This window comes from Zootoca vivipara, chromosome 1, assembly GCF_963506605.1.
Source record: "Zootoca vivipara chromosome 1, rZooViv1.1, whole genome shotgun sequence".
In the NCBI taxonomy this organism is placed as follows: domain Eukaryota; kingdom Metazoa; phylum Chordata; class Lepidosauria; order Squamata; family Lacertidae; genus Zootoca; species Zootoca vivipara.
In genome coordinates, this window is record NC_083276.1 from 46601638 (window position 1) to 46628971 (window position 27334).

Consider the following 27334-nt stretch of genomic DNA (forward strand, 5'->3'; position numbering starts at 1 on the left):
ACGGGGAGCCACAGTCTCGCGAGACTTTCGTTATGTACCCGAACGAGAGGCGAGATCTTGTCTATGGCACTATGAAGGTGCTGGTGGGTGTGAGGGTGTAGTAGTGCTTCCGGTGGTCGCGGTGCATTGTGGTCGAGAAGACGTTGAGAGTTTTGTGCTTCGCGCCTGAGCCGAACGGAACGAGTCGCCATGGTGAGTTAAGGCAGAGAAGCTGCCGTCTCGTCTCCATCAGGCGGGAGCGCGAAAGGGTTTGCTTGGAGAGCGTGGAGGAGAGGGAGGCGTTCCGCATGGCGTCCCCCGGCGCGCTCATCCCATGCTTTGGGCCTAAAATGGCCTTCGCCCCGCAGTAAGGTCCGTTAGCCGGCTGCTGGGCTGCCGCCATATGAAGTGACTGCTTTCTCTTGAAGGCTCCCGTAGCATCTCAGGAAGAACAGGAACAGCCACAGTTGACCCCCACCCACCCACCCCCAAAAGTTGCTCAAACAAATTCGAGCTAATAATGCATAAAGGCGTCCTTTGCTTTCCATTATGCGCTTGGGATGAGCCTCGAGTTGGTGCGTGGAGATAGTAGTGCATGATATGGAGTTCTCAATTTTTTTTTTTACTTTGGCGTGCTTTCTATGATAAAAAGCAAACTCAAAAAAGCGGGAAAATAAGGCTATGAATCACAACAAACAACCCTAACAGCAATCCTAACAACAAAGTAAAAAGAAGCAGCGGTGTTAAAAAAAATAGCTCTATAAAAACCATATCAATGTCAGCAGAGTTCTAAAAGTATATTTTGAGTGAGTTTTAGCTGATGACAAAGGTCACTTTGTGCTCACATAAATTTCAAACACCAGCTTCAAGCTTGTCTCACCCGTATTTCTTTTTATGAGAGGGTGTCTTTCTCCCACCTAACCCTTCTCCCCAAGATCACACAGATGTCACTGCTGTGGTGGATGAGAATGGAAGCTCACACTGAGATAAGTCTCTCTTTAAGTTGTATCATTTGAGGGTACAACTTTTTACTGTTTACTGATAAACTCCTTGAACAACTGAGAAAAAACAAGCATGCTAGGGAGAATGCAAAGCCAGAACACTAATCCCTGTATGGGGGGGCTTGTTTCCCCCTTTGTTGTGTGAAGGAGCATTTGATCACATGAGCAGAGTCCCTACTTACAGTCTCAAGTGCCTGGGTGTGATGATAGAAGGTTCTGTTCCATTGCTGATCTTCAGGCAGAAACACCCCACCCACACGCAGCAGTAGCCGCAACAGAGCCTTTCAGGGGCATATAAGAGACATGAACTTTCAGGTTCCTATTTTCTCCAAATGTGCCCACAAACTAACTGCAAAACTGCACCAGTCCTGGAGCTGGTGTAATGTATTCTCTCTTTCCCCGCCCCCATTGTTGTAAAGGAGAGAAACCTGCAGGAAGAAAAATAGCCCTCCTCTCCAGCTTCCATACAAAAAAGTTCTTTGCACATAAACAGATCATCTCTTTTTTTTCCCCGTCCCCCTTTTTAAAGATAATTCAATTCTATGTAAATGTTTGCTTTCTTTTTATAGTCTCACACAATTTTGCTTGTTCAACCTACCAAACGACCAGAAGGCAGGACTTATGCTGATTATGAATCTGTGAATGAATGCATGGAAGGTAAGTACCACTGCTCTAGGTGGAAAGCCAAACAAGTACCTGCTTAGATCCTTAGGTTGGGCCAGTTCAATCATTTACTGTGTGGGGCAGAAGGAATCCCAACCCAGTAAAAGCCTTGGGCTCTTGCATTATCATGGGGATACAGTAATTACTTGCCTAAGTTGTATTTGAAGAATTTTACCGAATTATGAAGACATTTTAATGCATTATTGGTAGGCTTATCCACATAAACCAAAGTCTACCTTTTTTCAAGCTGTTGTGATAGCCTATTTCCACACTGATCCCCTTTTCCCTATGTTTCTTGACATCTAAGAACTTTAGCAAGCTGGAACCTTAAATGTTTCTAATATAAGTCCTGAATATTGTCTTAGGAGTCTGTAAAATGTATGAAGAGCATCTGAAGAGAATGAATCCTAACAGCCCTTCAATTACATATGATATTAGCCAGTTATTTGATTTCATTGATGACTTGGCGGACCTCAGCTGCCTTGTGTAAGTATTTTATAGCTTATTATTTGTAAAGATACACATGTATTCTGAAGTATGCATATTTACAGTGGGATTTTATGTTCCTCAACAGCTCTGCAAGCTGTTAGCTATGGCAACATGGTTCTATGGTAGCAGCTCAAATCCTGTCTGATTTATTGAATGAAGGCAACATATTTTTCAAAACCATACAGAGGGCTTGCATCATATACAATGGTACCTCTGGTTACGAACTTAATTCGTTCTGAATTAACCTGAAACTGTTCTTAACCTGAGGTACCACTTTGGCTAATGGGGCCTCCCGCTGCTGCTGCAGCATGATTTCTGTTCTCATCCTGAAGCAAAGTTCTTAACCCGAGGTACTATTTCTGGGTTAGCGGAGTCTGTAACCTGAAGCGTCTCTAACCTGAAGTGTCTGTAACCCGAGGCACCACTGTATGGGGCAAATTTAAAAACCATTTTCAGTTGCAGTCCCAATGAAATCGGTTGGAATGCAGCAGTACAAATGGTCTATGGTAGGGAAGGGGAACTTTTGGCCTGAGAGGCCATTTTCCCCAAACAACATCTGCCCACCCATTTGCTGACATAACGTGATGTCAGCTGATTGGCAGGAGAACAAGGTTTAATCTTGCATCAGTGGCGCACCGTGTTCTTAGCAGAGGACAGGATTGTGTAGCCAAGGCAGCAGAATTTAATCACTGCTCATCACCTGTTTGGGGGATGGGGGCTAAAGCCCTTTGCAAAAGTGCTCTTTGAAGCAAGCTGCCAGGCAAGCATGGAACCCGATCATTGCTAAGTCCAAGTTGGTGCAGCAATTTACTTCCCCCTGCCTTCTCACCAGTCAACACAAGCAGAGCTATGGGTGTAGTGGTGGCTACATTAAGCAACCCTGCTCCTTAGCTGGGGTTTGGATTGCAGCCTTAGTTTGATTTCATTCTTATTTCAGCATAACTCGGAAAAAAATATAGATAAAATATTAAGAGAAATAATAATAAACACTGTAATGATGGAATCTGTGACTCTTCTGTAGAATTCGAGATTATACTAATACATCGGTAGTGTATTGCATTGTGTGAAAGTAGCATTTCTTAGCCTGATTTCTTTTATTTCTAGCTGATGCTCCATCTAGAGGATTCGAGAAGTGTTTCTCAAACTTGGGTCTGCAGCTGTTCTTGGACTACAACTCTCATCGTCCCTGACCACTGGTCCTGCTAACTAGGGATGATGGGCATTGTAGTCCAATGACAGTTGCAGACCCAAGTTTGAGAAATACAGTGGTACATCGCAAGACTAATGCCTCGCACAACGGAAAACTCGCAAGACGAAAGCGTTTTGCGATGTTTTAGGTGACTCGCAAGATGAAGTTTTCTATGGCCGTGCTTCGCAAGACGATTTTTTTTTGCGGTTTTGGGATTTTTCCCCCACAGCAAACCACACTTCGCAAGACGAAATTATCGCAAGATGAAGCGACTCGCGGAACGAATTACTTTCGTCTTGCAAGGCACCACTGTACTGCTAGTTCAAAGCTATATAATACTTTAAAAGAGGAATCAGTGTATAAACATTCTTGCTGCTATATTCTGAATGAATTGAAGTTCCCAAACAGTCTTCAAGGGTCACCCTATGTATAACAAGCCTTGATAACATGAGAGTCTGGATAACTTTTTCAAGGCTATTGCTGTCCAGGAGGTGCCATACACAAGCCCGGGCTAGTGAAAAGATCCTGTGGAATCCAACCACACAAATGCCATGGAACTAAATTAGGAGCTGTGTGCCCTATTTCTGAAAGATAATTCCAAAGGTGGTGTGACTGATATCAAAGGTTTTCAACCAGTGTGTCATGGCACCCTGGGGTGCCTTGAATGATGGCCAGAGGTGCTGCAGACAACATTGGCCTCTGTCCCTCTTTCTTTTCCTCCCTCCTCTGATGCCCTCTCGCTTTGCTGCCTCCCAAAGACTTGCACAGCTGTTATTGCAGCAGCCCTGGCTACAAGCTTCACTCTGGGAGGTATCACTCTTTGGGTTGGCAGGGGGTGGGGAGGCAGCTCAAAGACCAGGGATGGCAGCAACAACTGCTTGGGGGACTCAAGGAGAGGGGAGAGGAGCTGAGGCTAAGGGAACACTCCACAAGGGAAGGTGTTTGAAAAAGCGTGAGAGGCTGCCAACTCTGCAAACAAGGGGTGACCTAACTGGACTCCTGAGCTCCACAGGGGTGCCGCAGAAAGAAGGTCAAGGGAACCGTGAATTCAAAAAGGTTGAAAACCTCTTGTTTGATCAACTGGTGTCTGGAGTTGCATGGCTACTGCTTGTTAAAGCTCATTGCCTGAAAATGGGAGTTGTGCCACTAACTGCTATTTATTGTAATCCTCTGGGTTTAGGACAGGTATTTTACAGTGTAGTGTTGCAACTTCCTTCTTTGTGGCCAGGGTATCTCCTTTTTGAACCCAACCAGATGTACAGTCTTATGTTCAGGCTGAGGCTGAGGTGGTGAAACATGAAGGGTATGGGTATAGGAAAAAAATGTTAGGCCGCATCCCTGCTTGCCTGTATGAGCGTATTAGATCAGAAGTATTAATCAGTTAACATAGTTGTTCATATTTATTTAGATTTTATAAAGCCACCAGAGGGCATACTTTGAGCATAAAATATATTGGGGGTTTTTAGCTGTAGAAAATATATTGGGGTTTTTTAGCTGTAGAGGTCTAGATGGTGGTTCTGCTACCGCCCCTTCCATGGCATACTATCAATGACAAAACCATACAGACATGCTGATGGCACACAACTGAGTTCAGCACAGCCGGACATTTATAGACCTGCTTATTAGCTTGCAGTTATTATACCTTTCATTAAGTTGAGATGCAGAGTTGGTACAGGCTTGAGATTAATATTTGGCTGAAACTTCGTTACTAGTGCTGTGTTAATGGTAACCACTGAAGGCATTGTTCCAGCATCACAAGATAAATTGCATTTGGAAGCAAGTGGAGACGATTTTGGGCCGGGCTTATGGAAGCAAGCTCTTACAAATATATAAATGCCTCCAAGACACACATCAGACTTTCTCTGTGACCCTAGACATTATCACCCTTCATTTTTAGAATTGCAGGGGTCTTTATATTCTGCTTGGAAAATGGTATCCTGATAATAGGTATCTCTTCCACTTAGAAATCTCTGGTTCATTCTAGAAGAGAGACCATGGCTTCGCTCTCATTTTTTACCTGCTAACTTTGGCTTAGCCTCACATACTGTATTCTTTATTCACAAATACTCTGGTTCAGCAAATGGGACATGGCTGAGGTACCCTTACCATCTGTATAGGGCAAATGTGAGCTCTGTAGCAGCGGGCATTGATGGGCAACGGGTGTGTGTGGAGACCCCTGCTGGGTTGAAACTATTGAATTTTGATTCCTGGCAGATACTGTTCTAGCATCCTTCTGTTGTATAAGCTGCTGTTTGAAAACTTGTGAGGTTGAGGCTGATTGCTTTTGTGACATTTAAGAAATGCATGATGAACGATATTAACTGACCTGTTCTTTTTCCCTTCCCAGTTATCGTGCTGATACTCAGACATACCAGCCATACAATAAAGACTGGATAAAGGAGAAGATCTATGTCCTTCTCCGCAGACAAGCTCAACAAGCAAGCAAATAGACACCATGGTTAAGGGGTTTTGAGGGAAGGGTTTTGACAACAGGTGTGTACAGCGTTCTGTAGTGAAAGTTTTGTATTGTAGTCCTCCTGTTCATTCTTGTTAGCCTGTATCTGAGACAAAATCTGTTAGAATTCCAAGGGACTTTCTCAGTTTAAAAGAAGAAGAAAGGATATGCCTTCCGCAAGTCTTTTAGTTTAATTGTCTTTGCTTAAACAGTTCTACTTTTGTTCCTCACTCCCAGGATTGTTCAATTCTGCTTTACCACAGTCGCTGTATGTACTCCCCTTTGGGGGTTTTTTCCATTGTTATTTCTTGGAGGCAGTCACGGTGAAGAATAAAATAAATACTCTTTAGATAAATGTGTTGAGTGGTGGCTTCATAAGCCATGTAAGTTAAATATAGCCATCTTATGGAACTAACAACTTGAAGCTCGAATACTGATTGGCACATGAAAGATTTTGAGCTGCTGCAATCATGATATGACAACATGCAAATATAAGTCTTGGACCCTTGGTTTGGTGCTTTGACCAGGCCTTGGTTTCCTGCCAGTTATTGTTTCAACATTTACATGGTTTGGGGGTAGAGCTTTATCAATTGCTGAAATTGAATATTGTGAACTTCCTATAAGCATCAGTTTGGCCACAAAGTAAAACAAGTTGCTAGACTTGACAATTCTATTCTCACACTGGTGGTGAGATCCGAGGCCTATCTGCTCTGAGGCATTCTTTGTTGGGTTCAGGGCAGCCATTCCCAATTCAAAGATATAAAGCAACTTTTAAAATAAACCATTCCTTGATACTCTGTCTCTAAGTACTGTACTTGTCCGTGTATAAGACTGGTTATTTTTATTTAAAAATCATGCTAGATGGGTGGTGTTGATTGGCTTAACAACTCTGGGCAGTCCTCCGCAAAAAAGCTCAACAACTCTGTGCCATCTCCACACATACACCCATTTTCTTAAATTTGAGTCCCCAAAAATAGGGGTTGTCTTATCATGGGGGCACACAGAAAAGTACAGTACTTAACTTTTTAGTTGGAATAGAACTTGCACGTGTTTGGTTGGCTTTCAAGATGGCAGTCGGGTACATCTCTACTTCCTGATTCCCACAGCTATGTATTGCCCTAACAGCACTGGAAATACTAGTACAAATATTTTATCTCCCACCTTTTATTTCTGGATACCAAATGCATCTCTTTTAAGAAACTTTGTTCCAATAGTTTCCAGCCCACACACTGCAACTATCAATTATTTAGAGGCTGGGCTTTCTGTTCCAGCTGAATTTGTGAGATGTTTCAATAAGAACAAATAATTGGTTTCTCTACCAGCTCAACTGTTTTATGGTTCAAAAAGCATCCTTGCAGCCTGGGATACTTTTGTGTTTGTAGCATAAAGTCTGAATTCATTTACGTAAACATTGCTTTGAGCATATCTTTGTGCACTGTGACTCTAGCATGCAACCATTTGGCCACTGCTAACAGGATAAGGGGCTCTTCTGGGCAATTTGAGTGCAAGGCACACATCTACACCTGCCTTCCCCAACCTGATGCCCTCCAAATGTTTTGTATATAAGAGCCAAATAGGTTTTGGGTTTGATGGGAGTTGTTCAAAACAACTGGGGCACCAGGTTGAGGAAGTCTGTTCTACATAAACTTGACATTTTGTTAGTATTAAATTGGAGAGAGACACTGCGTACAGCTTAGCAATTATGTCATACGCACGAATCTCTTGAGTCATAGATTATTTCCAAGCACAACGAAGCCAAGATTCCTTCTATTCTGGTAAAATAGATTGCCACTTTCATGCTGCTCTTCAAGTGGTCAGGGGTGGGGTGTCATGCTTTTTTAAATGCTCTTCTGAATGAAAAAGCCTGCAATTAAGACACCTAGCACAGGAGATCAAGACGTACACTGAGCAGTTTTTGCAGCATAAGCATTGTGGACTAACCATTTGTAGAGCATCTGTATCCTCAAATCTTTCAGAAGACTTAGCTGGATCTGCCCAGAAAAGCAACCTGTTTTATATTGGGGGTTCTCAGGCTAATATAAGGTAGATATACCTTATCTGTGAGGAATGTAATAGAAAACTATAGTGCTGCATTCGCATAAGCAATGCTGTTCTGTTGCCTTTCGAAAGGCCTTTCCTCAACCTGAGGGTGTGTGTCATCTGTAAATGTTTCTTCCATTTTATGTGCCTTAAACAACACAGGGTTACTTCTCCCTCCCTCCCTGGTATTGTTTCTCCCCCTTCATAACCTTTCTTTTATTTGTATAACAGATTATTCTTTCTCTTTCCCCTTGTTTGTGATTCATTGAAGAAATTACATTTAAAAACAGATTTGTTTTATTTTAGAGCATTAATGTGGCCCCTATTGTAAATATACTAGTCAGGGCAGTATACAAAATACAATTATATAAAACGATTACAAGACAGGGTCAACAGTTTTAAAAATCATGAAGGGTCAGATCCAGCGTGGTGAGAGAGGGATCTTCTTGCACAGTGAAGCTTCTTCATCACTTTCCCTGCAGCAACCCTCATGCTCCCAAAATCTGCTCTGGAGGCTTGGAAAGAAGTGAAACCAGAAGTCCCATTGAGCAAGCAGGTTCCATTGCGGGTTCCATTGTGCAAGCAGATGGGTGTTAGATGTTGCCCCAATACATTGTCTGCCTCATAAGAGTCTGCCAGAATGGAAAGGTCTCCAGTAGCCATCCAAACAGCTATGGAGGGGGATTAGAGGATCTTTTAACAATAACCTGCTTATAATTTCCTGGGGGTGAGTGGAGGGAAGAGGTTAGATCCCTGCACAATATCTTCAGAGCTGCTTGGGAGAATGCGGCTCCAGGCCCCCTCTAGTCAAAAGAGGACCCACACTGGAGGACTTTAGGAAGGAAGTTCTCCCACCAGCTAGAAACCAGCTGTGTCTTCCACTTCTTGCTATGATGACATGAATGCAAGGTAAGTGTTGATGCTTTTACTACCTTTCACTCAGTGCTGATCTGATTCCAGCACCTCTGCAACACAGACAATGCCTCATTAAGGAGCTACTTTAAAAGGGCGACTGGAATCTACTTTTAGAGTCTTAATTAGCAGAACAGCTGCAGATCCCCTCCAACTAATCCCACAGAAAATCAAAGCTTTTCAAGTGCTTTTTTTGTTTGTTTATGAATAGGTGCTGTAGCATAATAGCTATACAGCAAAATACCTATGAAATAACTGCAAATATCTCTACTAACTGCAGCATTTGTAGCAGCTGAACCATGACATTTCTTTTCCAGTACAAATCTCTGCAAAGCAATCATAGAATCCTGCAGGGAAAAGTTAAAGCAAACAAATTTCCCATCTAAAATACTTAAATGCCCAGTGTAAGGCTGAGATGCCAACAAAATCCCTGGCTGCAGCTACCATATGGAGCCAGATTTACAGAAGCAGACCTCAGAGTTGCACGCTTTTATGTTCATGGTAAATGTCAAAAGCACAAAAAAGTATATATTTTTACCATTCTTGCTTTTATAATGAGCTTGTGACATTGACAACAACCAAGCAGTCTTCCAAACAAATAGACATTTAGGGTTTTTTAAGACAATTTTTTGTGTTTGCTGCAAGGATTGAGCAGGACAGGAAGCTTTTTTTAGGTATCAAAAGCTTACAATTCTGGTTAAAGTTTAACTTCTGCTATCTTTTCTGATAATCAGGGCTATAGGGTATGCAGTGCTTTTTTCCTAAAAAATGTTTAGGGGTACTCTCATTTTCCTACTCGTTGAAATACTGTCCCTCAATGAGGCCAAACTTAGATTCACAAAATGTTTAGGGGTATGTGTATCCCTGTATCCCCCCCCCCAGAAAAAAGCACTGTCTATATGTAATAGGGTTTTATGAATGTTAGAGTTAAGAGCTAAATGTGGGATGATGATGATGAATCCAATTTATATACTTCTCTTTGTCAAGTTAGTGGCTAGAATGTCAGACTAGGACCTGGGAGACCACAATTCAATTCCGCACGCGGTCATGAAACTTGGGCCAGTCACTGCCTCTCAGCCTAAGCAATCTCACAGGGTTGCTGCGGAGATGAAATGAGGAAGGGGAGAACCATGTATTTGGCTGCTTGGAGGAAAAAAGTGGGATATAAATCCAATAAATGAAGACATCATTAGTAATGAAGGCTATCAATGCACTTCTACCCATCTTTGGTTGTGTACATTTTATTGCTGTATCCTATCACTTCTGAATGAGAGACGCGGGTGGTGCTGTGGTCTAACTGCCGATCAGGTTGGCAGTTCAAATCCCCACGGCGGGGTGAGTTCCCGTTGCTCGGTCCCAGCTCCTGCCAACCTAGCAATTTGAAAGCATGCCAAAAAGTACAAATAGATAAATAGGTACTGCTCTGACAGGAAGGCAAACGGCGTTTCCGTGCGCCACTCTGGTTTCTGTATTCCGTTGCGCCAGAAACGGCTTAGTCATGCTGGCCGCGACCTGGAAAAACTGCAGACAAACGCCGGCTCCCTCGGCCTGTAAAGCGAGATGAGTGTCGCAACCCCAGAGTCGTCTGCGACTGGGCTTTACTGTCAGGGGTCCTTGGTAAAGGTAAAGGGACCCCTGACCATTAGGTCCAGTCGCGGACAACTCTGGGGTTGCGACACTCATCTCACTTTACTGGCCAAGGGAGCCAGTGTACAGCTTCCAGGTTTAACTTTTTATCACTTCTGAGAGGTTGAAGAATCTCCTCATTGTTCTGCTGAAGGGCAGAAGTGCTTATCTACTTCTTCAAAGAAAACCAAAGCTATGAACATTGGGCTACCCATGTCAGATATTTCTCTTTACTAAAATAAACAAATAATGGTTTTGCGGTTTGTCTCAGTGCCCCTTGCAAGTCTCATTCCTCTTCACTGGTGATTTGTCTAGGGTCCCCACCCCCTTTTATAAACAGTTGTATGAATTTCACATTGCTAATGCAAAATACATTGACACAAAGCTGCCTGCAGAGCAGGAAACACCCAACCACCCAAAAGAGTGCACATTATAATGACAACCTCTTAGAGCAGAGCTGTATACTCCACTGCCTATGATGCAAGTGGACAGGAGCAGACAGGTATGGGCTATTTTAGATTACCAGCAAAGCATTCACCTCTATGTTCATCACTGAAAATTGAGTATAGATAGAAAATTGTGGAAGTACCCTAGCACATGGTACTAGCAAATATTGCTCTCTTGTTGGGGCTGAGTGTTTCATCAGAAGGTCCTTGTGGAAAAATTACAATGTAATCCAGGAGCATACTTTGAAGATCACTGTCAGTAAGAACTTCCACTGCCGTCTTGGGATAATAGAATAGTTACTTCACCCCCCACCCCCAATTCAATTCAACGTTGCAGCTTTGAATAAAAAAAATGACAGCGTTATTAGACATTCTGCAGGCTTCTGCAATAGAAAGATTTCTAAGTCCACATAAGTGAATATTCACTGAGTGTCCTATTTGGCTGTGAATATTCACTGTCCTATTTTGCTGTAATCTATTTTTCCCCTGCCTTAGATATTTGCAGCACTGCACAGGTATTGAAGGAATTTATTTGCATCTTACATCTGCGGAATTAGGTTATTCTTTGGCTTTGCACATTATGAGAAGTGATCCTTTTATTATGTCCTCTTAATAAGCATTTCATCTCCTCTGTGGTTTCAAAATTGAAAATCACTAAAGCTAAAGAAAAACCCCATCTGGAGATATTACAAGGAACGTCTGCAATTAGTTCCTTCTAATTACTGTAATCTGAACTATGCTTGTGCAAAGAGCTTAGCTAGCTGGGTCGCGGGCAATTTTCCAATTTATACTATTGCTTTCTTCTTTCTAGTAAGCCTCAGTTTGAGTCTGACATACGCACGGATAACAAACTAGGCTCCATATCCCGGTGCACTGCCACAGCTTCTTGAGCATCAGCAGGAGTCTAACTGGCAATTTTGAGTTTCTTCATATGTGGGATGATCTCGTTTTCTACCCCCTGTTGTGTCCTCTTATAATCCAGCCTTGCTGAAAATGTTTACCAACCCACTAAAAAAACAAAACAGAATCCTAAATTCTGTCACATTTTGCAACTGATCCCTGTAAATACCTGGGTTGACTGACATTCAATGCCCTTTTAAAATTGGGGTGTGTGTTATTGGGTTGTCCTTGTTTTTATTTTGATTATGTATTTTGTGTTTTCATACTGTGTTTTTATCCTGCGGGTACAAGGGGGTATACAAATTTAAGTAACCACCACCACAACAGACAATCCAGTGGCTGGCAGATCTCCATGAAAATAGTGTGTGTGTGTGTGTTTGAATGATTCAAAAACTCCAGTCAATTTATTTAGCACTGTGTAAAATTGCAAAAATGTACAAAACAAGTTCAAATTTACGTTGGAAATGTGAAGGGAAGGAAGGTACTTTTTATCACATGTGGTGGACCTGCACACTGGTAAAGGCTTTTGGGGAAATGATATACTGTATAATGAATTAAAGAAAATGTTTAAAAATACATTTGTTAAAAAAAAACCAGAAGCCTTTTTGTTAGGTATAATAGGTGAAGAGATACCAAGAGAGGATAAAATACTTTTTATGTATGCAATGATGTCAGCGAGAATGCTACTAGCCCAGAGATGGAAGGAAGGAGAAGTACCAACAAAAGAAGAATGGCAGATGAAACTGATGGAGTATGCAGAGTTCGCGAAACTGAAGGGGAAGATCAGAAACCAGGAAGATGAAGTATTTTTAAAAGACTGGAGTAAATTTTTAATGTATTTAAAAGACCACTGTAAACAGTTAAAATCATTGGCAGGGTTGTAATGACACTTGTAATGTGGAATTGATTATGGTAACTATGGATATACAACAGATGGACAAAGGTAAAAGAAGCAGTAAATTTAATTTTAAATACCCATGGAGGGAGGAAAGGAGGTCCAGAGGTTCAAAAGAACCCTTTCTTTTAATGTTTGAAATGGTTAGAGTTAAAAGGTATAAAATTGTGAAAAACCAAAAAAAAGTATTGAAAAAAAAGTTAAATATGAAAAAAAACTCCAGTCAATTTTCAAGGAATCCAAACCCTGATTAAAACACTGCAAATCTCCCCCCCCCAAAAAAATATCCTATAACTGTGAACTATGCTAATATCTGTATACAGTCGAACCTCGGTTTATGAACACCTCGGTTTACGAATTTTCGGTTTACGAACGCCGCAGACCCACCTGGAACGGATTAATTCACTTTCCATTACTTTCAATGGGAAAGTTCGCTTCAGTTTATGAACACTTCAGTTTATGAGCAGGCTTCCGGAACCAATTACACCCATGCTTCGGGTTAAGTACGCTTCAGGTTGAGTACTCCGCGGACCCGTCTGGAATGGATTAATCCACTTTCCATTACTTTCAATGGGAAAGTTCGCTTCAGTTTATAAACGCTTCAGTTTATGAACAGACTTCCGGAACCAATTCATACAGGTACCACTGTATATCAGAGGTTTTCAGCCTCTCGCCCCTTTTCAAAGACCCTCCCTTGTGGAGTATTCCCTCAGCCTCCTCTCCTCTCCTCTCTCCTTGGGAGTCCTCCGGGCAGCCGCTGCTGCCGCCGCTCCTGGTCTCTGAGTCGCCCCAAAGAGAGGTGCCTCCACCCGCACACCGTCCCACAGCCGCCTGGGAAGCACCCCCTAGCCACCCAGAGGCACTATTCGTCTGCTGAGCTTGTAGCCAGGGGTTCTGCAACAAACAGCTATGCATGCCTTTCAGCATCAGAGATGCAAGAGGGCATCAGAGAAGGGAGGGAAGCTAACGGGGACAGAGACCAGCGTTGCCTGCAGCACCCCTGACCATCATTCAAGGCACCCCAGGGTGCCATGACACACTGGTTGAAAACCACCGGTATATATTGCAGTTGAGTTCTAGCCGGGAAGAATTACTGTGAGTCTGTGACATTTTCCCCGATTGCCTGAATCCTTTTCTCACTAGCTTGGATCTGCCTTCTGCAATGCATTACTGGAGCAAAGCCAAGCAGATCACTCAGCGAGGAGGTGCGGTTGGAGATTTAGTGTAAAGTGAGGAGGTGGGCAAATTTCTCTCGTCTTTTTCTCTCCTTCATCCCAAGAGAAATCAAAATAGTCTGCTTTGTTACTGTAAATGTGCCAGAAATAAGTGGAAGTGGCCACTTTAGGCTTTTGGTGGCTTTGGTTGTTATTTTAATATGGCAGACTTGGTTTTTTTGTGCAGTAAGCTAGATGCAATTAATAAAAATGTATTAGACACAAATTTCTCTGTCTGGTATTTAATGCTTGCAATCTCACCATTGCTCTCTCCTTGTGGAGCTGGCTAGGCATCTTCAGCCACTGTTGTGAATCCTGCCTCTAGGGAATATGTAGTGTGCATTATGGAAACTTTATCTGGGTCTATGTAATGAACTGTGAGAATCAGAAACAAGTAAAAGCCCTGATAAATTGATCTTCATTTAGAAAGCTTTTCCAACTCTTAGAGCTGATTTAGTAATTCACTCCTTGTCGTGGCTGCCATTTTGATTTGGGTATTTAGCTAGAAGTACTTTATTACTAAAGAAAATGCAGCTGTGCAAACTCTTTAGACACACGTGTGGAATGAAAAAAAGCAAAGAAAAAGTTTGACTTTGGGGATTGCAAAGGAGTAACTTGGATTCTTTTCCCACAGCCTTTTCTTTTTCTTTTCTTTTAATTTTTTAAATTAAATTTTAGTAATACAGAAAAAGAAAAAGAAATGCACCATACCAGTGCAAGACATACAAAAATAAGGCTACTATTGACATACACATAAATCCTTCCCACCCCCATATCTTCCCATCACCACACCCTTTGACCCCCCCCCCCACAACATCTCGACTTCCTTATCTTATAGATTCAATACTATCATTGCAATTTTTAAATTTTGATCACATTATGACACTCCTAATTGATATTTTCTACTTTACTCCTTTAGTCTAAGCATATCAATATATTGTTTCTTGAACAGTGTTTGTCCATGTATTCTTCGAAACATTGCCATTCTAGTCTGAGTTTTTGGTTTGTCTGTCCCTTTCTATACGAGTTAAGTTGCAAAAAAATGTAGATTGGTGGTGCGGTTTTTTTAAGACATACATTCACTGGGTCTTACTAATCCCTCCCACCCCCAAATAAGAGCTTCTCTTGAAGGTTAATTTTTTTCCCTTAACATAACAGTCCGATGTTCACATTATACTGAGACTGGAGATAAACTATATCCAGAATGTGCTGAGCCTGGGAGTGCGGAAACCCACAGCTTAACAGCAATCATGCCCCGACTTCTGTATTCTGCTGTATGCATCTGAATGCCAGTTGCTAGAAACTGCAGCAGGAGAGAGTGCTTGGGTCCTGCTCATGGATTTCTCACAGGCATCTGGTTGGCCGCTGTGAGAACAGGATGCTGGACTAGATGGGCCACAGGCCTGATGAAGCAGGTTCTTCATACTAACTAGAGCATATTGGCTATGAGTCCTGGAAGACCTGCCCCCTGCCTTGCAGGTCTTCCCCCACCTGGCCTGGGAAGGTAAAGGGACCCCTGACCATTAGGTCCAGTCATGACCGACTCTGGGGTTGTGGCGCTCATCTCGCGTTATTGGCCAAGGGGGCCGGTGTACAGCTTCTAGGTCATGTGGCCAGCATGACAAAGCCGCTTCTGGCGAACCAGAGCAGCACATGGAAACGCCGTTTACCTTCCCGCCGGAGTGGTATCTATTTATCTACTTGCACTTTGACGTGCTTTCGAACTGCTAGGTGGGCAGGAGCTGGGACCGAGCAACGGGAGCTCACCCCGTCACAGGGATTCGAACCGCCGACCTTCTGATCAGCAAGCCCTAGGCTCTGTGGTTTAACCCACAGAGCAAAGATTAACTCCGGCTACAAAAGCTAAGGCTGTTGAACAGACTCTTGGGTTACGGTATTGTTTGGAGGCGGCCTTGTTGCAGCAGTGGAGAATGATTTCCTAGCACCCTAGGGGTGGAGTGGGGGGCACACAGAGGGCGATGTGAGGAGGACGCCCTTCCAATCATCCCATCAGACTGATTGGAAAGGCACATGCTTGTTGCGTCCTCTTCATGCCGCCCTGCCAGCCCCACACTGCTGTGTGAGACTGCAGTGTGGGATTGGACTCACAAAGCAGTGTGGGTCTGGCAGGGACGGAACAAAATATGCCTCTGGGTTGTTGGGTAGGGTTGATGTTTCTGATACAGTCATACCTACCATTTGTGGGTTAGCGGAGTCTGTAACCTGAAGCGTCTGTAACCTGAAGTGTCTGTAACCCGAGGTACCACTGTAAGAGTAAATATCTTCTTATGTGATATTCCCAAGGACACTGCAAGCATATCTTCTGTTTCCATTTTTCTGAGTGCTGTGCGTCTCTCCCCTGCTCCCCTTCCCAGGCTGAGCACACACCAGATTTGACAACCGTTCTGCCAGCATATTTCTATAGAAATAAAGAGCCTGTCCTTGAGCTCAGCCTGTTTTTGCTGATAACCTATCCACCTCCTGAAGTCGGTGGTCAAGGGGCGTTTGTGGAACTTACAGAAGCTACTGTAATTTCCCAGAGCCCTTGCCAAGCAAAGACCAGAAAGTTTGAAATAAACCGAGGTGATGTGTGCCACACTAAATATTGCTAATGAGCATCAGGTGTTTGCCAAGAGGAGCCTGACTCCTCATCCTCTGTATGGTAATTATTTTAAAGATCTACTTAGCATTTAGATTGCTTGGGGGAAGAAAAGCATCCAGCAAATGATTGCCGAGAGAATGAGAGAGAGAGAGAGAGAGAGAGAGAGAGAGAGAGAGAGAGAGAGAGAGAGAGAGAGAGAGAGAGAGAATGCCCGGGTATTAAATGGGTCTCCTTGAACGCTGTTTTCATCTCTCCAGACAGAAAACAGAGGTGGCACTTTAGCCTGGGATAATTAGAAGGGCTTTGACATCACTGGGCTGTCCTTGTCAATGGCACTATAACATCTCCCCTCAAGATTAAAGAGAGGGGGAAAGAATAGAGCAGGTAGGGGAACAATAAAAGAGCACACAATGGTCTGCTTAAGCAAGCAAAAACCCATGGGCATTAAACAATGTCCTGAAGTCTGCACACAAAAGAGAGAGAGAGCGCGAGAGCAAAGGGAGGGGGAAAACCTGCTTTGAGATGCGCCAACTTGAATTGCTCACGCTTTGTAATTTATAACCCAAAGGGTAAACACTTCGGTACAATTTACACACAGCTACATCTGTCAAGTTTTTAAAGATCTTTCTTTTTCAGCTATTAGTGATCTTGGCTGTGATGCCGTTCAGCCTCTAAGGCAGAGGTTGGCGAAACTCCACAATAATAAAAATAATAATAAAAGAGCACCCCCCAGCTTGCTGCAGATGCTGAGGAGGAAGAACTGCTCAGTCCTAGCAGCTAAATGCAGGGTGGCCTAGAGGTTCACTGGGAAGTCTGTTCACTGGGGAGGGTTTTAAGAGACCTGGCAGGCTGTGCCCATTAGCGCCAGGGGTGCCAACTTGAATAAAATGTCGGGGGAGGGGCCCAAGTAAGCCCTGGCCATGCAGAATCAATCACAAGACGCACCATTTGAATGGCACAGCCCATCAACTGGGGGGATAACCCCCTCAAATATTTAATTGGGGGGTCAAAGGGATCTCAGCCCCTAGGAGTTGGCTTCTATAGAAGGGGGCCCCCTCTCTTTTAGTAATTCTAACTTTTACTAAATCATAGCACCATTAGAGACATCTAGTCCCCTCCCTGCACAAGCTCATAACATCACCCCGCTCTTAGAAAAAGGCATCTGACCAGAGATGTAAAAGAGTAACAGAAAAAGTTATTGAATGTGTTTAAAACAAATCGTAACATAATGGCACTTTTAACTCATTCCTTCCGAGCAATCCCCAGTCCATTAAGAAATCTCCAGGCCTCTTCCTCCCTTCTTGGTGTATACTCCATAGACACCATTCTGCACCCCAAAACAGCTTACTCAGTCACCCACCCACACTTTGACAGCCCAAAGATTTGGAGTTTCTGACGCTTAGCAAGCCTTGGTGTCAGCTGCATTACCCAAAGGCCTTGCTCGTTTTCTCCTTTGTGTTCAAATGCACACACAGTCATCAGAACAGTTCCTATATATCATTAAATGGGGCAATTTATAAAACCATTCACCAGCCAGCCCCCGAAACATGTAAAAAAACACAATTTTAAAAAATGCTATATAGCAAAAGTAAACAGCCTCTTTACTGTTGAATTGGAACAAACAGCAATTTAGGTTTTCTGCAGAATTGTTTTTAGTTGTAAAGAGTGGGTTTTCCCATGGAAAGTGCCAGGGCAAAAAAATCCCTAACCCACAGATTTGAATACTGACCTGGGAAGCCTGGACCTCTGCCTATAAATGCAGAGCAAAGGTATGTGTGGAGGAGCCTTTAATCTAGAGCTCATCAGAAAGAAGCTCTTTAAAATGCTTGGGAGTTCAACCCTGGAGTGGAGTGTAACAATGCTATAAGAAGGAAGAAAGGTATTGCATTTTGTAGTTCTCATATCTAGGGATGTGAATTTTCAGGATCAGGAGCATGAGTCCTAGAAAAGAGCAAGATCTCCTGTTTACTTTTGTCTCTGCAGCTGCATGACCATGTTAGAGTTAGAACTTTGCTGTTTTACAGTTGGACATTTCATTCGTACTTTTTCTGGTGGAAGGCTTGGTTTAAATCTCATTTCGTTATCCTCACAACCTTTTCAGCGCTGGACAACGCAGTGATACAGATCCAAGCACAGGTGAAGGGAGAACTAGAGCAAAAGAAACAGATTCCTTCTTTTTAACGTAATTGTTTATTGAGGTTTGCAATTAAGTACTGGCAAAACAGATGTTTTTAATCTTGCTTTAAAAAAAATAAAAATCTTGAGCAGAAGGGGGACAAGTTCTCACACTCAGTGAAGAACCACAACAGATGCATCCCACCTACTGCTGAGGATGAAGCTGCAACTGCCCTGGCAGCTAGACAGCCCAGACCAGCCTCTCCTGCCACTTTATTAAGCAGTTGATGTCTGCTTCCCCAGCATGAACCAGCAGACTGGGAGGCACAGAATGTTGGCCTGAATAGGTCAGCTGAGGTTGCCCTGCTAGGTGAAACACAGCCATCCTTTTAAAATGACTTTTTGCCCATTGGAGCTAAAGAAAGGTGTTTTGATTTTTTCGTGAAAACAGTGGGGATGGGCAGACTCTAGGTTTGCATGTGCTTCCCTGCCTCCCCGTAGAACCCCAAAGTATGCCAACTGGAACCTCGTGCAAAATAATGGCTGGGGAGGAGGGGGGACTTCAAATTAAGGGAGGAGGTGCCTCTGATCACACGACCAGATAAGGATTTTGTTTTTGGTATCAGAACTGAACATGCTGCTCTTTCACATGCCGATCCATTCAGGAGCCTTATTTAGGGGCTATATATATACACACACACACACTCCTGGATAAAGCTGAGAAATGGAATAAGAGGTATGTACAGATAGCATTGGATGCTTCATTGTAAGGCCCTGAAAACTCGAACTCTTCTTTTATATAGAGGTCAATTATACATGCACATTGCATTTTATCTGCCCTAACAATGGTGCCATTCCTACAGGCTTTCAATTGTGTTTTGCATTGGTTCCCATGGAAATGTTACCAGGGGCAGCTGATATTCATTGAAACCATGTCTGTTCAGTTCTTAGTGAAAACTCTGGGCCAGTGTCCATCTGCTTTTCTTTAACAGCAGCCTAACAAGACATTACACAGCTCTACTTCTGCTTTACATCTGCAGGCATAGCATTGGAGGTGCTGGACCATTGTCTTGCCTTGGAAATGGACAAGGTGAGAGCCAACAAACTGAAGCTCAATCCAGATAAGACTCAGGCATTGTTAGTTTCCCTAGACCGGATGGATGGGAAGTGGCCTGCTCTTGATGGGGTTACACTCCTTCTGAAGGAGTGGGTATGCAGCTTGGGGGTCCTCCTGAGCTGGAGCCTCAGTGGTGCTGAGTGCCTTCCATCAGCTTCAGCTGGTAGCCCAGCTATGCCCCTTTCTGGACAGGGATAGCCTCACTTCTGTTGTTTATGCTCTGATAACCTCTACGTTAAATTACTGCAACATGTTATATGTGAGGCTACCTCTGAAGATGGTTCGGAAACTTCAGTTGGTGCAGAATTTGGTGGTTAGGTTGCTCACTGGAACAAGATGGTTATGCTAATTTGGGCCAACTTCACTAGCTATCAATTAGTTTCCGGGACCATTTCAAAATTCTGATTTTGACCTATAAAGTCTTAAACAGCTCAGGACCTCAAGAATTGCCTCTCCTCATATGAACCATCCCAGACCCTGTGATCATCATCTGAGACCATTCTTTGTTTGCCTCTTCCATGAGAGGTCTGGAGGGTGGCAACATGAGAATGGGTCTTTTCTGCTGTGGCTCGCTGCTTGTGGAATGCTCTCCCCAGGGTGGCTCACCTCGCGCCTTCCTGACTTATCTTTAAGTGCTAGGCAAAGATGTTCCTCTTCTTCCAGGCCTTTGGCTAATTCAGCAATCTATGTGCTCTTAAACTGTGTGTGGGAGGGTGGTGTTGTTTTTGTTATTGTGGTATGTATTTTTGTGTTTTTATATTGAAAAGTGCCCTGTGATCCTTGGATGAAGGTTGGTATAGAAATGCAATACAGCCATACCTTGGTTTTTGAACAGCTTAGTTCTCGAACGTTTTGGCTCCCAAATGATCGAAACCTGGAAGTGAGTGTTTCGGTTTTTGAACGTTCTTTTGGAAGCCGTCCACCCAATGGGGCTTCTGCGGCTCCCGATTGGCTGCAGGAGCTTCCTGCAGCCAATCAGAAGCTGCACTTCGGTTTTCGAATGTTTTGGAAGTCGAATGGACTTCCAGAACAGATTCCGTTCGACTTCCAAGGTACGACAGTAATAAATAAATAAATACAGTCATACCTCGGGTTACAGACGCTTCAGGTTGTGCGTTTTCGAGTTGTGCACCACGCTGAACCCGGAAGTACCGGAATGGATTACTTCTGGGTTTCGGCGCTCGCACATGTGCAGAAGCACTAAATCATGCCTTGCGCATGTGCAGAAGCGCTGAGTCACAGCCCGCACGTGCGCAGCAGTGCTGCGGGTTGCGAACGTGCATCCCGCACGGATCACGTTCGCAACCCATGCGTCTACTGTATTTTAAAAAGCAATGCCTTAGCAGTACTAAAGGGTCCTAGCATGTAAATCAATCTTTATTCATTACACTCTATTTGTTTATCAGGGGACTGATTACATTTACATCCCACCTTTCCTCCAAGGGGCTCAGCATAGTTCTTCTCCTCCCCATTTATCCTCACAGCAACCCTGTGAGGTAAGTTAGGCTAAGATGGAGTGACCGGCCCCAGGCCACCCAGTGAGTTTCATGCCAAGTAGGGAAATAACTGCAATGTAAGTTTTCCCCATGACCTAAAGTCTCCAAAAACATGTTGCCAAAAATCTTAAGAACACATGTACACAGGAGCAAAATTTTAAAAGTGAAGGAGACCCAATGAATATATACAAGGGTGTAAAAACATGCCTCAGCCTAAGTTTGTGAATCCAAATCTCTACGCAGACAACGCAAAATGAACCACTGTTTGGTATCTAAAATGTAATGCATCTTTCAAGTCTTCAGCAGACTTTATTTTGAAGTTAACCGCTGATAATTAGACTAATAAAAACAGAGGTTTATGAAAGGTCAATCCAGTTTAAAGCCAGGAAATTCCACATGGGTGTTTATAAGAGTAATTTAGCACGGGTACAAGCTTCTTTACATGAGACTGCATTCTTTTTGTGTACTCCTAATGCTGTGCTCATGTTAACTTCAGGCACCTTACTGAGGCTGTCATGTCTTCTGTGTCCATGTTCAATGCACACTTTGTGCTGTGATAAATGTGTCCACCTGCCAATTTGCAATGAATAACGTTTGCAGTGATGCTCCATTTGAGAAACTCTCCACCTAGTGCTGAATCCTAAATCTGTTTGCACATTTCTTTTTTCATGCCTACACCCTTGGAACTACTGCCGGGTCTTTTAGTGGCAGCTAAAGCTGGTGTAACATTGAGCTATCACTGGAGGTGTGAATTTACAGCTGCAGAGGTGCCTTCCCATGGTTGTTGCAGTCCCAGAAGTAATCCAGTGCTGAAGCGTTAATGCAAATGCAGGCGAAGATGGAACCCAATTAAAATGCTGAAACACATTTTCAGAAGTGGAGTTTATTCCAGCATCCTGACACGTTCTGGTACATGCTTTGGTTAGGGAAAGGGGGGAAACAAACCTGCGTCCACATAAATTACTTTTGGCAAAGTGCATTTTAATGAAAGGAGAGGAGAAAACAAAGCCTTCCAAAAGGATTTCTGGACAGCATTTTTGGCTCCTGTTAAATAAATCCTGCTAATTCCTCATTCTGCACATCCAATTACACTGGATAAGATTTCATTAAATCTTTTAAAAATCCCTATTCCACCTTTTCCTGGTAATGAAATCACTTGTCATTGTTTCATTCTGACTGCATATTTCCCAAGCCGAAGGCTACACTCAGCCCCTCTACTTAAAACACTGTAAAGAAGAAGAGGAGGAGTAGTAGTTTTGATTTGAAATCCCGCTTTATCACTACCCTAAGGAGTCTCGAAGCGGCTAACATTCTCCTTTCCCTTCCTCCCCCACAACAAACACTCTGTGAGGTGAGTGGGGCTGAGAGTCTTCAGAGAAGTGTGACTGGTCCAAGGTCACCCAGCAGCTGCATGTGGAGGAGCGGAGACGCGAACCTGGTTCACCAGATTACGAGTCTACTGCTCTTAACCACTACACCACACTGGCTTTCTGGGGGGGGGGGGAGAAGGTCTTTGTCATGGAAGGTGGCTTCCCTAGACAAGCATCCCCTACTGTACCAGAAACCCCAGCCCCAAATCAGATGCTGGATTCCTCCCTGTATCCAGCATTCAGACTTGTGTCTGTGGTCCCCAATACACAGAAGAATGGGCACAGCACCTAACAGGTGGTTAGGGATGCCAACCTGCCAAGTATCTTAACACAGCCACTCCTTTCCCCCACTGGACAGGGCTTGGATTCAGACCTTCAGAGAAGACACACAGCACTAACTTAGCTGACTATGCCTGCCATCTGCTGCTCAGCTAGGGGACTGCAAACCCCGGTGGTTTCTCAATCAGGGTCTTTAAAGGAACGTCACAGGAAGAAGTAGTATATTATGTTGATTTTTGTAATGGTAGAGGGAGGCCATTTTGGAAACACTTTAATTTTATTTGATTTTGAAAACCAGTGTTTGAATCCTGGGGCATGGATTGTGCTGGGCACTTTTAGCACCACCTAGCAATTTAAATGGCCTGATATTAAGACACGTGATCTTCACTTAAGCAGTGATGTGAACATACGAGTCTTTGCAACTGTCAGGCTACAACTTAGGAAAAGGGGAAATTCTTGCTTTTTGTTAGCAGATGCATGGAAGTTAAAAACAGAGTAATTTCTCCTTTTATGGTGGAAAGACTCACACTGAAAGCAAGCCATAATACTGACAGGTCTTACTGTCACCCCTTGTATTCATCCTGCTCTGATGTTAGCTCCAGCAGTGTGAGGCTTGGTTTTGATTTCCCTGCTAAATGAGCCATACTTCTTGAGTGCCTCTAATGTGATCCGAAAATCTCTCATTACCTCTGAAAGCTTCCCAAATCTTACTGTTGTGATCCCTTAGAGTTGCCTGCTTAATGGCTGCAACAGACAATCATGGAGTCACCCAAAGTTACAGTGAAGGTGACTTCACTTAGCTCTTTGCTTCCCAGCTCAATCTAACAGAGAATCAGCAGCATCAGATACAGAAAGTAGCGAATGCCCCTTTCCGAGTGCTTACTTCCTGAACAGAGCCATCTCAGCAGCTCCCCCTCTTCAGAAGTGTTATGTACTGAGCTGAATCCTAGAACAATAGGATTCAGAATCAGCGGGAGCTACCCAATCCAACTCCAGGTGGAAGTGAATCCGCAACCTGATTGGCCTGCTGGAGCAGCCAATCAGGCGGCTGGCAGAAGTGAATCTGCTACCTGATTGGCCTGCTGGAGCAGCCAATCAGGCGGCTGGCAGAAGTGAATCTGCTACCTGATTGGCCTGTAGGAGCAGCCAATCAGGCTGCAGGCAGAAGTCAATCCACAATATAATTGGCCCACAGGTGTAGCCCTGAAGTAGCCAATCACGCAAGGCCCATTGTGTAAATAATGTATATAAGCAGATGGTTTTGGGAAAAGAGCCATTCGTCTTCTCTTCTTCTCCTTGATGAATATGAGCTGAATAAAGAGCATGAAATTCACTCTCGACTCCGAGTATATTTCACTGGCGACGAGGATGGGATCCTGATGAGCTGACCGCCACCACGCACTGCACCGCAGCACCGCCACCTGCTGCACCGCTGCATCGCACCGTGCATCCAGGCTTCAGCTCCAGGACCCAAGGAACCCAGAATGGCAACCGACAGCAGCTTCTTGCCATTCAAACCAGCATCAGGAGACTGGGAAGGGTACGCCGCCCGTTTCAACTTCCTCCTGCAAGCGAAAGAAGTCACCAACGATGCCATGAAGAGGGCGACATTCTTCAGCGTCTGTGGAGAGGAGACGTTTGAAATCGCCCGGGCTCTCCTTGCACCTAGAGATGTCGCTACCGTCTCTTACAAAACAATAATGGAACGGCTGAAGGAGCACTTTTCACCACAGCCCTCGGTGGTAGCTTGCCGAAATGCCTTCTACGCAAAGCGGCAAGCCCCGGGGGAAACCATAACTGGGTTTGTGACCTCCCTCCGCCAAGCCGCCCGGTTATGCAACTTCTCAGAGTTGGAGAACATGCTTCGTGACCGCCTCGTCGGTGGCCTGAGGGACGAGATGTTGCAACGACGCCTCTACGCCAAAAAAGACCTCACGTTCCAGATTGCTCTGGAGGAAGCCCTGGCAACCGAAGCCGCCGAGAGGTCAACGCAAGAGGCACGACCGGCCCCGCCATCCCAACCGAGGGTCTACCACGAAGACCTCACCGATGAATCCGAATCTGACAGGGAGGAAGTACACCGAGTACAGCGGCGCACTCAAGCAGCACACACACCACAGCAGCCTCGACGAGAAGGAGGGAACTGTGCAAGCTGCGGGGAGAACCACGAGAGGAGGACCTGTCGTTTCCGCAACACAGAGTGCAGGCAGTGCAGAAAATTGGGACACATCGCCCGGGTGTGTCGGACTCGACTCACCCGTCGACAAGCATCAGATGACCGACCCAGGAGCCCCAGGTCACACGGCACCATGCACCAAGGCAACTCGACGGAGATCACGGACTACCAGGTATTCCAGTTGCCCCATCCCAGCACAGAGAAAATTTATATAGAGGTACAGATAGAGGGAGCCCCATGCCGCATGGAGCTGGACACGGGTTCAACTCTATCCATAATCTCGGCCCGAACATTAAGGGAACTGTGCCCTAATGGGGGTCCCAAACTAAGGCCGGCCCCATTCACCCTCCGGGACTTCCAGAAACGTAAGGTCCCTACAATGGGGGTGGGGACCTTCAGGGTGCAATATCGAGGGCGAAAGCAACAATTGGACTTGCTGGTAGTTAAGGGCCCCTACGTTAGCTTACTGGGACTGGCATGGTTTGGACCTCTGGGGCTAGCCGTTACCGGGGTGAACCGCACTAGCTTACAAGTGGACGTGGACGCCATATGCAAAGAGTTTCCAGGGGTTTTCGATGGGGCATTGGGACGATATACAGGACCCCCCATTGCCCTACAGCTAGACCCCGCTGTACGACCCATCAGGCACAAGGCCCGCCGGGTCCCGTTCGCCCTGAAACCCCGCATAGACGAGGAATTGGACCGGCTCGTGGAGCAAGGAGTGCTGGAGCCGGTGCCCAACGCCCCCTGGGAAACTCCAATTGTCACACCCGTCAAGCCTAACGGTTCGGTCCGCATCTGTGCAGACTACAAATGCACCATAAACAAGGCTCTCACGGCCCATGCATACCCAGTGCCAGTGGTCAGCCATGTCCTCGCCACCCTGGCTGGGTCAAAAATCTTTGGCAAACTGGACTTGGCCCAAGCATATCAACAGTTGCCTGTGGACGAAGCCACAGCAGAGGCTCAGACGATTGTGACGCACAGAGGGGCATTCAGAGTAAAGCGGCTGCAATTTGGCGTTAGCGTGGCACCAGGCATATTCCAGAATCTAATGGACTCTCTCCTTAAAGGGATTCCTGGCGTCACCCCCTTCTTCGATGATGTACTAATCGCTGGGCCCACACCAGAGGAATTTGAGGACCGCCTCCGCTCCGTCCTGCACCGTTTCCAGACGGCGGGCCTCAAGGTGAAGCGGGAAAAGTGTTTACTGGGAGTGCCGCAGGTGGACTTTCTGGGATTTAAGGTGGACGCAGAAGGGGTCCATCCAACCGGTGACAAGGTACGGGCCATTTGTGAGGCCCCAGCGCCCAAGAGCAAGCCCGAACTTCAGTCATTCTTGGGACTATTGAACTTTTACCATGCCTTCCTTCCCCATAAGGCAGCGGTAGCGGAGCCCCTACACAGACTCCTAGATAAAAGGGCCCCTTGGGTGTGGGGCCAGCGACAAAGGGCCGCATTCCAGGCAGTCAAGGACTTGCTCGTCTCGAACTCGGTCTTGGCACACTTCGACGAGAGGCTGCCAGTGGTGCTGGCATGCGACGCCTCTCCCTATGGCATCGGCGCTGTCCTGGGACACCAACTCCCGGATGGAAGAGAGGTGCCGGTGGCATACTTCTCCCAGACGCTTGCTGCAGCCGAACGAAACTACTCACAGATTGACAAGGAGGGTCTGGCAATCGTGAAGGGCGTAAAAAAATTCCATGATTTCTTGTACGGGCGCCCCTTTACCATAGTGACTGACCACAAGCCGTTGCTTGGCCTGTTTGCCCCCGAGAAGCAGACCCCCCAAGTGTTGTCTCCACGTGTCCTCAGGTGGTCAATTTTCCTTGCCGGCTACCAGTATGCACTAATCCACCGCCCTGGGAAGGCGATGGGCCACGCAGACGCACTCAGCAGGCTACCACTACCAGAAACAGGCCCCGACCCAGCGCCTGCGCAAGAGGTTATGACCCTGGAGCTGCTTCCCGACCGACCCATTCAGGCACAAGAAGTTGCGCACCATTCCACAAAAGATAGGGTCATCTCCCGGGTCCTGGACTGGGTGTGGCGAGGATGGCCCAGCAGCAGCCCCGGGCCAGAATTCGCTGGCTACACAAACCGCAAACATGAACTGTCGGCCCACAAGGGGTGCCTGTTATGGGGAGGCAGGGTTGTTGTTCCCCAGCCCCTCCGCAAAAGGGTCCTCACAGCCCTACACGAGACACACCCAGGGGTAGTGAGGATGAAGGCCCTTGCCAGGAGTTATGTGTGGTGGCCGGGGATTGACAGAGAGATAGAGGCCTGGGTCCAACACTGCCAGACCTGCCAAGAATCCCGCCCGGATCCCCCAAGGGCCCCAGTCCAGCCCTGGGAGTCCGCCCGACATCC

At 45.2% G+C, this 27334-nt stretch overlaps 1 protein-coding gene across 1 annotated transcript; it reads left to right on the forward strand.

The window, feature by feature from the left end:
* The first annotated feature begins 100 nt into the window (after positions 1 to 100).
* On the forward strand, positions 101 to 8142 carry ERH (ERH mRNA splicing and mitosis factor). Its single transcript, XM_035113524.2, has 4 exons — positions 101 to 192; positions 1550 to 1637; positions 2009 to 2129; positions 5669 to 8142. The coding sequence occupies exons 1-4, from the start codon at positions 190 to 192 to the stop codon at positions 5769 to 5771; spliced, it is 315 nt and encodes a 104-aa protein (XP_034969415.1). The 5' UTR covers positions 101 to 189; the 3' UTR covers positions 5772 to 8142.
* Positions 8143 to 27334: the final 19192 nt, after the last annotated feature.